This window comes from Haliotis asinina, chromosome 2 (assembly GCF_037392515.1).
Source record: "Haliotis asinina isolate JCU_RB_2024 chromosome 2, JCU_Hal_asi_v2, whole genome shotgun sequence".
NCBI lineage: Eukaryota > Metazoa > Mollusca > Gastropoda > Lepetellida > Haliotidae > Haliotis > Haliotis asinina.
In genome coordinates, this window is record NC_090281.1 from 8070925 (window position 1) to 8088212 (window position 17288).

A 17288-nucleotide genomic window follows, 5' to 3' on the forward strand; every position below is an offset into this window, starting at 1 on the left:
ATGGAAATGGATGTTCTGGTCCAGAACTGCCATATAGCGGGAACATTACTGAGTGCTGCATAAAACTAAACTCACTCACTCAATCACAGATTCACTTAAGGTGTAGTTATATGTTTTAACACAGACAACCTGGGTAATATAAAAATATATTGCATGTATGAACATGTTATTGTTTGGACTGTTAGTTTGTTTCTGCAAGATACTGACAAAGGCACATAATCAGACCCTGATTTGAATAGTGTACATTTTACAATGACAAAGCCATTGAATCTAAGCAACAGTTACCTCTGCTGGCTCTTTTGCCGACACCAGCCAGATTAGGTTTGGGGTGCCCAAGAATCTCAGCAGTGATCTCGGTGATGCTGGTTCGTGGACGATGGTCAGGATGGGTGTGGGAGTAGTCCGAGTGATCTGTTGCAAAAGTTGCAGTTCTTGATCGGTAACCTGCTGCATAACATGGCTCTTGATTCAAGTGGTTTTGTGAGTTGGATAATTAGTTGTACCTTGAGACATAAATGTGACTGGTTAAATAAACATAGACAATGGCACAGTACCAGAGATTCTATTCAGCGTGAGCTGATGTTCGTAGTGCTCACGTTTGTTTCATTCTTCATTTCAAATTTGTTTATCCTTAACCATCACAAAAAGAAGAATCTATGTAAATTATCAATAGAGACAATTTCATTTTCAATGTCTGCTGGTAATGGCAGGCAGCATGAATTTCACCAGTGTTATAGAATATGTTTCTCAGTTTGTTTAATCTGTGCATCTTTGTGTGTCTGTGTGCTACATGTGAGTCTCACCCCCAATGCTGTTGGGCAGGTCATCGCGGAGGGCCTTCAGGTCCGTAGCCAGGTGTAGCAGGATGGTCCCTACAGACTTAGGGTGGGTGAAGCTGTACCCCATCAACTTGTCCTTCACTATCTGCTGCAGGTAGTACTCCTGGGCTGTGTCACAGTTCACTTTCATCATCTGTCAACACAGGGTATATACAGTATGTATCATATGTCAACCCAGGGTATATACAGAACATCACCTGTCAGCACAGAAAACATACAGTCTATCATTTGTCACCACAGGATGTATACAGTATGTATCATCTGTCAGTGAAGGGTATATACAATGAATCATCTGCCTGCACTACACATAGACGCTGTATTATCCATCGGCACATATTACATATAGTGTTTTATTATAGAGTTTTAACATTACCTCAATCTGTGTGACAGTACCAGTAATGCATATTAATATTACCTCAATCTGTCAACATAGGCTATATAAATTGGTTTGACTGCACAAAACTCTGAAGCAACAGGAACAACTACAGTATGTAGGTGAGACTTACCCTGAACTGTATGAAGGTCTGAAGCAACAGGAACAACTACAGTATGTGGGTGAGACTTACCCTGAACTGTATGAAGGTCTGAAGCAACAGGAACAGGGATGGTCTGTGGGTGAGACTTACCCTGAACTGTATGAAGGTCTGAAGCAACAGGAACAGGGATGGTCTGTGGGTGAGACTTACCCTGAACTGTATGAAGGTCTGAAGCAACAGGAACAGGGATGGTCTGTGGGTGAGACTTACCCTGAACTGTATGAAGGTCTGAAGCAACAGGAACAGGGATGGTCTGTGGGTGACAAGGAAGTCCAGGAACTTCCATAGTGGCAGGCTCACTAAAACACAATTTACAGTCAACACTATATGCCTCACAAGACCTGACTACTAATGACAGTATGTAATATGAAGCACCAGCTTTGAAGTGAAAAAATAACATGAACTGAAATCAAACGATTTGAACTTGTACACCAATACAATGCAATTGCATTTTCATGAAAACTGATTGTTGATAGCATGATTATGTGCTAGAAGATCTGCAGAAAATCAAATCCCCAAATAAAAACTACTTACACTCACAAATTTATTTCATCATAAACAACCAGGCTGATGGAGGTGCCCTCTCTTACAACAACAATATCACACATCCTCCCACTCACCTTTCCCCTTGGACGCCAGCATCTGGATGCACTTGGACACTCGGTGCCACTCTGATGCCAATTGTTTATCAAAACAGATGAGGAGAATCTCTAGGCCTGAAACATCAAATAAAGATATAACATAACATCACACTAACTAAATACAACTGGATGGTTACTAGGTACAGAACCAGTTTGATTTGCTACCATGTCTACTAGTTGAAAGAAGCAATCAAGTGAGTGAGTATTGTTTTACGCCGCATTCAGCAATATCCGAGCTATGTGGCGGTGGTCTGTAAATAATAAAGTTTGGACTAGACAATCCAGTGATCAACAGCATGAGCATCAATCTACGCAATTGGGAACTGATGACATGTCAACCAAGTCAGCAAGCCTGACCACCCGATCCCATTAGTAGCCTCTTACAACAGGTTTTTTGTGGCAAGCATGGGTTGCTGACGGCCTTTTCTACCCGGTACCTTCACGGGTTAGGAAGCATTCAAGAATGAAAAACAACAAGACTATTCTAGAACATATGTGTTAGCATTACGTACAGTGTAAATGATCTTTTAATGACATGACACAACTGTTGATATATGCTCTCATGCAGTATATTCCACTTTCTTCAATCATCAAACATACAAAGCTGAAACTTTTCTCTACCTGGGCCAAGATTCTTGAAGTAATCTTAGCTCTAAGAGAGTCATAAATGCCATATATTAACAATAACTTACGACTATCTTAGCGCTAAGAGAGCTTTGAAAATCCAGGCCCTGTTTTGCAGCTCTGCATAGATTGTTTCAATAATCTATAAATAGTTATTTTGTTTGCATCTCCTTCATTACTCAAAATCACAAGTCACCTTTTGTGTTTCTCACTTTCATAGGGCAGCTGCTGTATTACTCACTTTCACACGACACCTGTTGTTACTCACCTACATAGGCCACTTCTTGTTACTCACCTACATAAGCCACCTGTTGTTACTCACCTACATACGCCACCTGTCGCTACTCACCTACATAGGCCACCTGTCGTTACTCGCCTACATAAGCCACCTGTCGTTACTCACCTACATAGGCCACCTGTCGTTACTCACCTACATAAGCCACCTGTCGTTACTCACCTACATAGGCCACCTGTCGTTACTCACCTACATAGGCCACCTGTCGTTACTCACCTACATAAGCCACCTGTCGTTACTCACCTACATAAGCCACCTGTCGTTACTCACCTACATAGGCCACCTGTCGTTACTCACCTACATAGGCCACCTGTCGTTACTCACCTACATAAGCCACCTGTCGTTACTCACCTACATAGGCCACCTGTCGTTACTCACCTACATAGGCCACCTGTCATTACTCACCTACATAGGCCACCTGTCATTACTCACCTACATAGGCCACCTGTCATTACTCACCTACATAGGCCACTTGTAACTCACCTACGTAAGCTACCTGTTGTTACTCACCTACGTAAGCCACCTGTTGCTGGTGATCACTGACCAGCTTGGCAGTGTTCTTGTCTGTGTTGGAGAGGCTGCTGCACCTGCCATACTCATTTATGGTCAATGTGTTCTTCGTATTGTTCTGTGTGGCTGGAGTCTTGGATGATGGACTCAACAGATTGGTGATGAGAGTTAGAATAAACACCACATCCCTCTCCTCCAACTTGGGAATGTCTGGAGTCAAACATGTGTGTCATAAGTGCTACACATACTGATGAACATCTTTAGAAATGTTATTAATAGACATCTTTTGTTCACGGGAATATTCCAGCATCTTGAGCATTCACTAGCTGCATCAATACGTGCACTATATAAACATCCTTTATTAAGAATAATAATCAAAACCTTCTGATTAGAATCAACTTCAAATACATCTCTTAAATATGGTGAAGAGAACAGATTGGGATGAACACACAAAATTACTTTGCTGGGGCCTAAATGACCATTTCGCTCCTCAGGGTGCCATTATCACCAGCCTGACCTACCTCTCCGACCACACCCTACTCGGATACAAAGTGGCAATATGAAGTTGACTAGCATGTTGAGTGTCTTGTCCGTTGTCTGGAAGGATGATGGTCCACCGCAGATCTGCTCCAGAGTCCACTGTTCCTGTAAAAGTACAAAAATGCAGAGCTTTGACATAATGAACAGAAATTCTGGCTACTGCTGGCTGCTTGTACTAGTCAGGACCTGTAGCATTTCATGGTTCTCACCCGTCTCAGTCAAGACACAATACACCAAGTCCCATTTAATGCCAAGCACTAGGCAAGACAGCAACAAGTGCTAATGTATTCTTTCGTATTCATCACAGTGCCTTTCCTCAGTGATACTTACACCAAGAGCTTGCATCTGCATAGCAACCAGCTTGACGACACTGGAGCAGAACAGCGCAGGAATCTCGATGTGGCTGGTGCTGTGCTCACTGCGGTGGCTGCCATGCTGGCTGGGGAAGTTGTCAGACATGCTGGAAAAAGTGCTGGACCCTGACAGGAGGATGCTGATCAGGACGCTCACCAGTGTCTACAGGGAACAAGGGGTCTAAATTATTGTCAGTTCATACAATAATATGAATAAGTCTGGTTTTATGCCTCCTTTAGCAATTTTCGACCAATACCACAAAGGGGCTTCATATTGTTCTTTGAGTGCCATGTTCAAAAGTCGGTGAATCAGATAAGGACAAACTTTATGGATGAGCATCCTCTTTATTCAGATGATGAGGCATTCATTACAGATTCTTGCTTGACAACATTGCATCATCCGAATAAGGAAGTTTTCATTCATAAAGTTTGTCCTCATCTACCTTCATATTGTTGTATCCATGAAGGGAACGAAATCTCACAACTTCTATACTCAAGCAGGACATGAAGGTTGCCGATGAGGGAACCACGAAACTTTGTCTGACTGGCTTCATGCATTAACCTACACTGACAACTTCAAGAAATGGTTAACCTGTGTGGGACTTAAGGTTCAAAACTATTTTCAAACTGAGTTTGCCAGAATGTGTGTCAAGGCCATTTGTTACATTTTATCAGATTTTAATCATGAATGTGATGGTTACCCTCACATCTGAATTGCAAAACATTATCATAATTTATTCCAGTGGACATCATGTACCATTCAATGCCGTTCATGTTGGTTGAAGTGACGCTTGAGTTACATACCAAGATCACTTTTGTACACCTGTCACACCTGGACTGTACAACACAGATCAGCTATCAAGTAACAGGTATTTCTGTTAGTGGTCACCAATGGCCATCGTTAACTTTCGTACACCTTCCACACCTGGACTGTACAACACAGATCAGCTGACAGACAACAGGTATTTCTGTTAGTGGTGACCAATGGCCATCGTTAACGTCTGTACACCATTCACACCTGGACTGTTCAACACGGGTCAGCTGTCAGGTAACAGGTATTTCTGTTAGTGGTCACCAATGGCCATCGTTAACGTCTGTACACCATTCACACCTGGACTGTTCAACACAGGTCAGCTGACAGACAACAGGTATTTCTGTTAGTGGTCACCAATGGCCATCGTTAACGTCTGTACACCATTCACACCTGGACTGTTCAACACGGGTCAGCTGTCAGGTAACAGGTATTTCTGTTTGTGGTTAACAATGATCATCATTTACTTTTGTACATCCATCAGACCTGGACTGTACCACAAAGGTCAGCAGTCAGGTAACAGGTATTTGTGTTGGTGGTGGCCAATGGCCATCATTGACTTTTGTACACACGTCGCACCTGGAGGGTGCATAACATCTGTAAGGTAACAGTGGTGACCAGTGGCCATATTTGACTCACCTTGAGGTGTGGCAGGTGGGCTATATACAGGAACTTCCTCAATGTCAGGTACACCCCTGCAAACAGACAGACAAGTCAGCTGGAATGCTGCAAGGCTTCACAGACACACAGTTATAATAGTGTATCAACAAAATATTACCAAAAACATCAAGTTGTGAGTGACATTATTTCATCCAAACAAACCAGATACTCATAAGACGTACTGAAGCTCACATTCATCCACTGGTACAAAAACAAGTGGTAAGGATTCACTTTTCCACATCTTCATTTTGAAGGTAAGGTCAGATGAACAGTTATCAGAATGAATAAATACTGATTTATTAAGGGATGTTTCCACTCAGGGTATCACTGACACTCTGCAGAGCCTCACCTTTCAGTATATTGGCAGCAGCTTCCCAGTCAGTTTGTCTCTGGAAACAGGATTCCAACATACATTAATCTTCTTCACTATGACACAAACCCTAAAAATCTGATAATTTATTGTGAATACAAATACACAATTGCATTTAGAAAGTGGTCTAATGTAACATATGTTACACATGTCATGTTATAATGGTAATAATGCCGGTTAAATTACTAGTGATGCATACGTTTTAAAAATAATTTGAATGGTATGTTTACATTAACACACTGATGCCTTGCAACTTTGGACATCAATTATATCCTACTGACTAACAGGGATAAGTTGACCACCAACCTGGCAACTGACTGTATTAGCATGTTTAAGCACTGCCCACTGGTGCTTACAATTGTGGGCGATGCGACCCGGTTTGTCCATGATCAATAGGTGCTACAATGTGAGAGTTTTATGAGCAAGGAAAGTGCAGCTACAAGCAAAATCAATTTCATCATCATGCTCAGCTTCAGCACTTGCTTACATCTGCTCTCCCTCTCTCGAACTAAATGGGTTTGCTCACTGCCATACACTGCCTATTTCTCATAAATCTGTTCTTTCTGCCAGGCCAACTTATCTTTGTTTGCCAGTAGAGGTTGATAGTGACCATTCTCCTACCCTGAGTGCTGGCTTCTTTGAGAGTTTGGTGAACAGCCTGTCCAGTCTGCGGAGGATGAGGTTGAGAGCGGGTCGGATCAGCTCCTGAGACCAATCTGTAGAGGGCAGGATCTCGGCCATGTACCTATCAGTATACAGAAGAAGTTAAAATCATAATTCTGCAACATGCCAGACATTTATTCACCTCACTGGGTTAATTTATTCTTTCATGTCTTACTCACTTAAATTTAGTATGGTGTGATGGAATGTTTGATTGGGTACCCACCTCTGTAGGCCAGTACATCTCATGGTGAGAGGGTCGTATGGGGCCAACTTCAGCAGGGTGTGGGCAATCTCAGCCAACCTCTGAGGACAAAACACAGTAATATCATTTCGGAAATACACAAATACCATTATCAATGTAATTTAATCCCAGCCCTGATAACTGCACCCATTGACAAGCACCATCCTAAGCAGTGTTTTGCTGAAGACAGCTAGTGCTGAAAAATAGTTTATCTGCAAGGCACTTTAAAAACATACTGTAGCAATATCCAATAAAAGTCAGCATGCCCCCTTTTTCTCCACGTTGTCAAATATATCTGGGTATTCTCTAGCTATTACATGACACAATGTCAAATGCTAGTGCTTTGGGTGCTTGTGGATATATTAGGTGGCATTAATGAAAAAATGCGAGTTTCTGAGCTTACATTGTGGGTTTTGTGGTCGAGCAGGTCTGGAGTCCTGAAGAGAGGGTCAGCCAGGATCTTCCTCAGTTCTCGCAGTCGGCTTACGCTTGTCGTGTAGAACTCAGCCAGGATGGACAGAATGGAATCCCGCGGCTTTCGAAACTCAGTGCGAAGTTCAAGGTCTTCAGGGTCAGGAGTGAAGGCCTTTCTGCGACCTTCCTCCATGTAACGGCTGCAGACAAAAATCAACAAATGTCAAAATGTTTCCCAAAGTTTAGTCTGGAATTGCAGTTGCCATTTGAAAGCTTGTGGTGACTGCAGGAAGATAAATTTTGAAAGCTGTGTAATTAGTAATTGAGCTAGTGAGCTTGGTTTTACACTGCAATATTCCAGCAATATCACGATACAAGACACCAGAAATAGGCTTAAGACAATGTACACTTGTGGTAATTGGTGAGTACATGTTCCTGAAAGGTTGTTCTCATGTGCAGCATTTAAAGTAATCACTACCCTGATTTGTTCCTATATTGAGCCAGCAGTTCTAAATATTAGCAGGCAAATTATCTGTCCTTTTTGTCAAATGGAATCTCTCCCACACTTTGTTCTTCATTAATGATCACGAATTATCCAACTAGCATATAACAGCATTGCAAACAATGAAGTGAGCTGCAGGTGATGTTCTAAAAATAGAATTTTCTGATTAAAATTGATATTTTGTACTTATCCTGACTCTACTTATTATGCTTGTCTCCTTCTATCTGATCACAGTGGAAGACTTGAATCCCTTGAAGTTCCCTTCATTGAAGAGGATGTAATATCAACACTCACCTATGAGTAGCCTCCCTTTTGCCCGTGCATTGGCACGAAGACCAGTTACATGATTAGCCATAATTGTCACTCTCTCCCAATCAAACAGCCCAACACCCAGATTTGCAGGGAAATCGAGAGTGTCATGAGAGGGAAGGATGGGAGGGCTGACCTCATGAGTCAGGATCAGTATGAAATATCAATTTTAATGAGAAAATTACATATTTTTCCGTATCCTTACTCATGGTTATTATGCTTGGAATCGGTGGTGGGTCATGTTACATCCTGGATTCTCTGGTGGTTTTTGTTTTACATCCCCCCCCCTCCCCCTGGTAACTTGAAAATGCCACTGTAGACTTGCAAACTTTCAACTTTTATCCTGTATCTTGGGGGGAACCACACTTGACAACATCATCACTCAAAGTGTCTTCTGACATCTTTGTGTGGTTTTAGATATACTAGTGTCATGCTAGTTATTTTATAGCAACTTCATTGTTTGATGCATGCATCAAGCGAAGATGCAATCCCTTCTTCAGGTACAAGTATAGCATGCAAGTACAGGGATACAATCACTCATGCTTGTCTGTTCTGACACATGTGCAAGGGCTCTCAACCATTTTACTCCACAGAGTGTTTGATATTGGCAAGTCATGTGACAAAAGGCAGAGATTTTGTCAGTGAGGAATCTTTGAGGAACCGTTGGTTGTTGTGCCATAACTAGTGGACCAATCTGATGAATGCCAGCGACATCTTCAGTGGCGATATCTCTGGGGTACAGGTTGGCAAACACCATATCAGATTTCCAAAAGCAGCCCTCCACAACTGTTGTTATCGAGCAGTTTCCATGTAGAGTCAGCATGGACACTTGGGCTTGTACTTCATTTGGATTGGAGGCTTGTGGTGCCACACTGATAGATTATTCCTTGAGAAAAGCAAGAATGGGATGTGAAATTGTCTGTCAGGCTGTCCAGGCAACTGATTCTTGGCAATAAAATCCCATCTGAGTCCAAGGTGTACACTGTCAAAATGGGCCGTTTTCTTGCGTGTTCTTGCAGAGTCCAGTGCATGTATTTTCTATATCCGGACAGCTGTTGCTACAGCAACCGAAAATAGCATTTCCTGCAAAAGCAGGTCCACGGATAGCCGATCTAGCAGGTCTTAAGCATCACTTGTGAGATGTTGTAGTACTATGTTGAGATCCCATGCAAGACCCTTGAAATTCTTTGGTTGATCTTCCAGCTTGAAGAAATACTAGTACTCAACTTTATGCCAGTTTTCATACTGATGACTGTAATAAGCGCTGCTAAGTAAGTCAATAACGTAGAGTCTTTTAAATATCTTGTGTCGAAAATGACACAAGTAGTCAGCCACAGGAGGAAAAGATGCTTTACTTGCAGTATAGCCCTTAATTTGCGTATAATTTGAATCTCTTTCACTCATAGTGTAGTGATTCAGTAGACATTTGTAAGGCGAATGTGACAACACTTGCCACACAGGGAGAATAACCTTGTTTCTTCAAACAAGCTTTAATACGCTCCACACCTTAACTGGAACAATGACAGATTTCCAAGAGCTTGCTTGGTGAGTGGATGAATTAGGAAAAATTACAATTATCATTAGTAATTGTTACGAAACTTACCTCTGGATTATGGTTGCCTTAATCTATTGGTTCCACATACACATACAGAAAATGAACTGAAAATATTAACACAAAATCATACCTACCCCTAGTGGTGTAATAAGTTACCTCCCTTGATATAACATCACCCATTGTTTGAGCAAGTTTACAATTTCATCACAATATTCCCCACTACATCACCTGTTACTTCCAGTTGATGACGCCATCTTGTATTATGACATCACTTCCAATTGATGACGTCACAACCAGTTATAGGATGTCACTTCTGGTAAATAACTCCATTTATCGGATCTTTTAGTGATTGATAAAGTCTTAGATTTATGACATCACCTTCCTACATGATGTCACTTTTTGTTGCTTTTAATTCAATTTGCTCTTATGCGATGAGGATAGAGTCTACGCCCTAATATATTTAATTCACTTCAGTGCATAGTTAGTATCACCAAAGGGGACAGGCAACTCAAGTCTTCTCTGGTACCTCTATCATCTCTATGAACATAAGAGAAAAACTGGCCCTCAACACTGATCCAATCTCAAGAAACTACCCCCCTCTCTACTCCTTTTGAGGCACTAGGCGAAGGAGGCAATGCTAAGGTGTAGTCTACACTTTCCTGAAGACATAATTTCATGGAACCTCCCTCGATGACTGCACTTGCTTTTGTGGAAAGCCGTGGAATGTGCCTTCACTAAACTAGCATATGTAAAACAATTCATGGAACTTGCGTTCCTGGCATCCTCCAGACTTCTAATAGTTGAGACGCCTAACAAACGTGAACATTTGTGCAGGTCCTCGTGCATGGGCAATTGCTGAGTGAAGCCTGATGATAGAATCCATTCTCGCAGGCGTGTGTCCCCCTGAACGATCTTGATAAATTTCCCTCGAGGAGTCTCAATGCCTTCGCACAGGCTGGTCTTGTGATGAGTCGTCTCGATGATAATCCCTTATCCTCCAGGTCTGTCGGTGATGACTAATCATGTCTGCGGCGTCTGTATGGAGAAACCCTGTGGTGCTGACGTCTGGTGACTGTCGATTCTTCCTGGATGGTAGCCAAGGCCGAGCTTGCATTTGTGGCAGACTGCAAACTTCTGCTGGCATGCAGTGAAGCCTTGGACAGTGTACTTGCTCATAGATCTCTTTGCAGGTTTTCCTGCACATCTTCATATTCAACTACTTGTCGTCAAGCTTCAAATTGGCCTTCACACAAGTCTTTGGGCTGGTCATCATGAAGATCTTTTCAAAGACACTAAACTTGGCCTGAGTGCATCAAAGTAGCTGTAGCACTGTCACACAGGGCTGCTCACATCAGAGTTGATGAATCTGTGATGCATCCTGCACTTGTGACTGTGACAGAGGGGAGTTGATACTGCTTAAAGTTCGTTGAGTCTGCGGTGGCTGTAGGTCTTGATCTAAGTTCTACTGCAGGCATAGAAACTGTAGCTGTCATACTAGTAACAGGCTGAGATGTCTGACTGAAGACTGAAACCTTCGTCAGGAGGATCAGGGGGTCATCAAAAACATCTGCTTCATCTGGAGGGACGATCTCCAACAGAATGACTTTGACCTCTATGATGAACAATGACAAGAGCTTGACAAAGTCTTTTGGGCTGTTGTCTTCCTTCTTCCCCACAAACGATGAGCTAGGGATGATGACAGCTCAATTGGTGACAATTTCTTCTGGGTGGAGACGGAGCCTGCCATTGTAGCAGAGGACTGACCCCGGGAGCTGCTAGGCAAGTCACTAAAATGATGAACATCAGCAGCAGTTAACACACTATTACTAGTGCTTTTATCAGTGCTTTTACCAGACATGTGCCCTCTATTATGATCCTCTGCACTCCTTAGAAAGCCACAACTATTGAACTCTGTAATAGTTAAGATTTTTGGGTTTTTTTGAAAGGGGACTTCAAGGGATTCAAGTGTTCCACTATGTTCGGATAAAAGGAGACAAGCATAGAACAGAGCTGATAACAAAGTATAACCCATAAACTCATCAGACAACGGAGGTGGAAAGTACTGTCTGAGACAACTGATAAACCCACTACCTGGCATGCGAGTCCTCCCTGTCATCCATCGTGAGGGAGTGTACGCTGTGATTCTGTACAGGTTTGCTCGTGTTGACTGCCTCCACATAGCGCTGGGGCAGACTCATGTTCCTGACAAAAACATGGTGATAGTAACACTGTGGACAAATAGCCCAAGCCAATGTTTCATGGTTTACGCACCAACATCTTTCAACACATTGTTGTGTTCAATGATCTAATGTCTAAATACCAAGAACTTAATTTGACTTTGTAGCCATTTTGCCCAAACGTACTCACTATGAATTACGAGTTCTTTACAAGTATCCAGCAATAAACTTGCTTCTTCCCAATTCATATTCCACAAATTCTACAACTCTGTAGGAGTGGATTTCATTTCAAAGACTGAAATTCAAGCAAAATGCTTTTTCCCTACAGTGCCTGCCAAGAGCTGTCACTTTACAATCCTGGACAAATCTAAGTTAACAGTAAACATTCATTGCAGCCAGGAAGATTTGCTGTTTTCAAACACCCCTCTCTATACAGGGACAAGCCCAGACCAATGGCTGTGTACCTGGTGAAGTATTCACAGCAGCTGATGAGAGAACGAAGAGAGGATGAAATGCTGGAGATGAGAGAGATCTCAGCACGGGCAGCACTGGGGTTGTCTCTCTGTGTTGTCTCTCGCTTCAGATGCTGTAGGTAGCGTGGCACCAACACCTCTAGCACGGTCTAAAACAAATGTCAATTAACTTCTCACTATCTGTTAACATCACATATTTAACATAACACTGTAGTAATTTGCTCAATAAGCAAATTCAAACTGTCACTTAACATCCAAATCAGTCTACTTAAATTAAAAGCCTTAACCCACAGTCCTCTGCTCTATCCCTATTTGGACATCTGCACTATCCCTGTCCGGACACCAATTAAATCTCTATCACAACATTCCAACATATCACGCTGAAAGCAAATGTTAAATCTCCAAATTATCATCAGCTGATTTATCAATCTATGTCCATGTACTATCCAAATCCAAACTCCATAATAACTGTGACATCTCACCAGCATCTGGCCACTGCGGAATGAGTCTGGGGAGTAGGCGATCACAGTGATGCACATGTTGATCACGTCCAGCATGTTGAAAGTGTCCGAGTCATTCTCGTAACAGAAGTCCTACAAACACATGACAAAATGAAAGAAACTCTGATAATCAATAAAAAAAACTTACACATTCATTCTTATTTGTCTTACTTAACTGTTACCCAACCATACAAATTACACGTCGGGTGACTTTAGTCTCCTACCAGAGCTTTGAGTGGCTTCTCTCCTCGGACCAAGTCAAGGGTGCCAAGTGTGTCAGGACAGTCTTTCTCCAGAGCCAGGAGCAACTTGAACAAGGAGCTGGGCTGGACCTATAACAGACACATACAGCATGTACTGACATTAACTGCTGTCAATGATGCCCCCTGCATGTACTGACCTCACTACAATCAATGATGCCCCCTGCATGTACTGACCTCACTACAATCAATGATGCCCCCTGCATGTACTGACCTCACTACAGTCAATGATGCCTCCTGCATGTACTGACCTCACTACAACCAATTATGCCCCCTGCATGTACTGACCTCACTACAATCAATATGATGCCCCCTGCATGTACTGACCTTACTACAGTCAATTATGCCCCCTGCAGCACAGCTCATATCAAGTATGGGGGCCACGCTGCCAAACATCTGCAGTATGAATGGCTTCCTGTGGAGGATGTAGAACTGGCGGCACACAAAGTGGATGGCCTTCTTCAGCACCAGGTTTGGCTGGTTGTTGCTGTACACCCTCAGCAGAGTCGGCATAATGTAGAGGAACCTGAGGACATAACACACGACTCTCACTGATTGGTGTCACTGATCCTATGTCACCTGGCGATGCATCAAAAGTAATGCAAAAATAGTGCCCACTTGGTACTGTGAAATGTATTGTATATCACATGTATTGCATAAGGATGGCGATGTAATATATACTTGTTGTTCAATGCCACACTCAGTAATGCTTCAACAATATCGCACTGGTCTGTAAATAATTGAATCTGGACCAGACAATCCTGTGACTTACATCATAAGCATTGATCTACACAACTGGAGTATGATGACATATGTTACTGAAGTCAGCAAGCCTGACCAGCTGATCCTGCTACTTGCATCTTGCGACAGGTTTGCTGAAGAACAAACCTAACCCCCATCTTCACAGAAGTCATACATATTGCATGAGGCTGAGGCATCACAGGGTATAAGTCATATAATGAGCTGTATTCACCAACAAACATTTTCACTTTCTATCTATTACCATTAGCCTCTTTTAAAACTGTACATTATAAGGCGACACAGCATCACCACAATAGTAAATGTTGTATTATCAAAGGTGTATAACTCACCCATTGGTGGAGAAGATGTGTTTGAAGTGTCTGGAGGTGTTGATGAGCGACGCCAGACAGTAGCGTAGGATGGCCGTGTCTTCAAACAGCAGCACGATGGTGCCATTGATGACATTTAGGAACAGTAGCATATCATTGGACCAGGCAAATGTTGGTGACATGGAGTCGAACATTTTTGTCATAAGCTGCAGAAACAGAAAACACTTGAGAATCATACTTTGATACAGAATTATCTAACAGCATATTGAAACTTGATTTCCATCTATCACTACAGTGCTGAATCTTACTAAAAACGGCATAACTCCACAACACTTACTCACAATGATCATTACTTCATAGATTTTTATCCAAGAGCAAGCCTTGAAATACAATCAACTTCTCTTGTATTTTTAACTAATACAAACCAGATCAGCTAAATGAACACAATTGACCTTGACTTAAAGCCCTCAAGTCTGTCATATTGAAAGTCAGATATCTCACCTTAGTCCATGTGTACTTGTGTAGCGTGTCCATGCCATACAGTTCCTATTAACAAAACATAGCACTGTAATAACATTGTAACATATACTTCCATATGCAGAAAACAGTTCGTTCAATGTCAATAACAGTCTTCCACTGCAAAACCTGGATCATAATTAATCCTGAATTTATGACATCAGTTTATCATCAAGTCAAATCTGGATAACCCAGAAAGTCATTACAGCGGAATACTGATGTTTCCACTCTACGTACCTTTCCCCAAGGTCCATGGTACATGTCGAATTCTGCTTCCAGAGCTTTCCGTGGAAACGCTGGATGTTTAAGGAACTCCTCATGCAGGAAAGAGACGTGATTCTGGATCTGAGAATTGAAAAGTATCTTCTTCGTCACACCCAACAAATACAAATAGTAAGTGATTGAGTTGTTGAAAATAACTTTGAAACGTATTTATTTCATATGATGGATTGTCAGCTTTAACGGCATGATGCCGTTAGGCTCACACTGGATGATGTTACACTATGATCTGAAATTATTGAGAATTTAAAGACTATAAATTGGAAATGTTTTTCACTCATTAGTCATGTCTTAAATGTGAATATTAACAGAACAGAACTCCAGATTCAAAGACACGTGAACAGTTAGTATTTTGTCAAGTCACCATGGGCAGCAATGCAGGCTTCAATGCGGCAAGTCATACTACTGATCAAAGAAGTTAGAAAGTCGTATTCCATGCTGTCCCAATATAGGACCACCTCTTCTTTCATTTTGGGTCCGAAAACAGGCATGTGGATGCTTTGAACAATGTATTGGGTCGTTGTCCTGCTCGAAAATCTAAAACTTCCATAGCACATGGACCAATGTCCGACCATAGTTCCATGGAAGTAAATGTCCCTCAAGAATATCTGTGTATCACTCATTGTTCATACTCCCTTCAAGCACACTTAGTGGCGTTGTCCCTAACACAGATATGCCACCCCACACATTAAATTTTGGACAGTATTTTGGGCACTGATACAATGTTTTTTCACTTTGCTTGGTTCTTTTCAGTGTATTAGGAAACAGCCACACTGAACTTTCATTTGAGTAAATCACATTGTCCCTGTCAAAGTTTCTATGGTGTCAGCAAAACTTCAACCTTTGCTCCTTTTGTTCACATTTCATGATTGGTACCAACTGCCTCGACTTTTCTGTCAACCCCACTGCATGCAGCTCAGTTCTAAATGTCTCCTTACAGACAGCCACAGTTCCTCTATCGATCACATTCAGCCTTCAGTTTTCTAAACTCCTTTGTTTGTTTCTAGGAAACAAGAATACCATGACACCTCCTGTCACAGTCAGTTTATATTCTGGGCCTACCTGCACCCCCCTGGTACTCAATGCCATATCCTCGTGCAATATTTTTCAAAACATGATAAACAGTCGACAAAGGGATGCCTGTTCTACTTGAAATCACTTTAGCTAATCTGATGTCCTTGCAATAATAATCTAAAATCAACTTCCCCTTTCCTAAATCATTACTGAGAATGCCGTCGGCTAGCAAGTAAACAAAGGGGCATAACTCTTCACAAACTAGTGAAAAGGGATTAGCAGAGTTGTCTGTCTTGATAAAACAAAGCACTTAATAGCTGTCAAGGTTCTCTATACAAAAAATCCAATTAAACGTATTCCTAAAATTCTTAATAATTTCTGGTTATACTATATGGTTCCATGACAACTGAACCAACTTGGTACTGCTCCATAATCATCAGATTTTAATGCTAATAAACAGTGTTCATCATGCAAAAGCCTAAATTTATTATGTTTTAAATTGAGAAATACCAAAATGCTCCTTAAGAATTTACATGCATGACATGAAAACTTCCCTGTATTCTAATATTTTTTATCAGACTGGTTCAGCAGACATATATTTCAGTCAGCACCTACTCCACACCCCCTTCCCATGGTGTTCCCATGGTCCCTACCTGGTGTTGTGGGGTGCTGCCAAGCACTGTTGTGGTGAACAGCACCTTCCCTATGTCCACAAACTTCAGAGTGAAAACCTGCATGTGGGGAGGAATGCACATCACTAATTATCTCACCTCACATAAATGTTGTTTTCTGATTTGCTGAGAACTCGTCTATTATTTTCAATGTACCCTGTTACAAGTAAACAGTTCTTGTTCGTAATTCTTTATCTCAAACGTTTGAGTCATGCATGATGTATGGGTGAGTGAGTGAGTTTAGTTTTACGCCGCACTCAGCAATATTCCAGCTAAATGGCAGCCGTCTGGAAATAAGCGAGTCTGGACCAGACAATCCTGTGATCAACAACATAAGCATCAATCTGCACAGTTGGGAACTGATGACGTGTCAACCAAGTCAGTGAGTCTGACCACCTGATCCCATTAGTCGCCTCTTACGACAAGCACAGTTATGATGTATGGAAATTAACAATGTTTTGCAAA

General features: G+C 41.9%; 1 protein-coding gene across 1 annotated transcript in view; it reads right to left on the minus strand.

Moving 5' to 3' along the window:
- The window catches only part of LOC137274792 (protein unc-80 homolog), a 79859-nt gene that overhangs the window by 16556 nt on the left and 46015 nt on the right, over nt 1-17288 (minus strand). Inside the window, exons 33-53 of the mRNA XM_067808126.1 lie at nt 16806-16883; nt 15097-15204; nt 14845-14889; nt 14365-14549; nt 13601-13799; nt 13238-13345; nt 12996-13106; nt 12505-12662; nt 11955-12065; nt 7487-7697; nt 7066-7145; nt 6801-6924; nt 6159-6198; nt 5789-5844; nt 4316-4501; nt 3967-4090; nt 3446-3655; nt 1996-2091; nt 1586-1674; nt 804-972; nt 286-444 (exon numbers count right to left, since the gene is read on the minus strand). Of these exons, the coding sequence (XP_067664227.1) occupies nt 286-444; nt 804-972; nt 1586-1674; nt 1996-2091; nt 3446-3655; nt 3967-4090; nt 4316-4501; nt 5789-5844; nt 6159-6198; nt 6801-6924; nt 7066-7145; nt 7487-7697; nt 11955-12065; nt 12505-12662; nt 12996-13106; nt 13238-13345; nt 13601-13799; nt 14365-14549; nt 14845-14889; nt 15097-15204; nt 16806-16883 (2647 nt within the window). The remainder of the gene's footprint in view (nt 1-285; nt 445-803; nt 973-1585; nt 1675-1995; nt 2092-3445; nt 3656-3966; nt 4091-4315; nt 4502-5788; nt 5845-6158; nt 6199-6800; nt 6925-7065; nt 7146-7486; nt 7698-11954; nt 12066-12504; nt 12663-12995; nt 13107-13237; nt 13346-13600; nt 13800-14364; nt 14550-14844; nt 14890-15096; nt 15205-16805; nt 16884-17288) is intronic.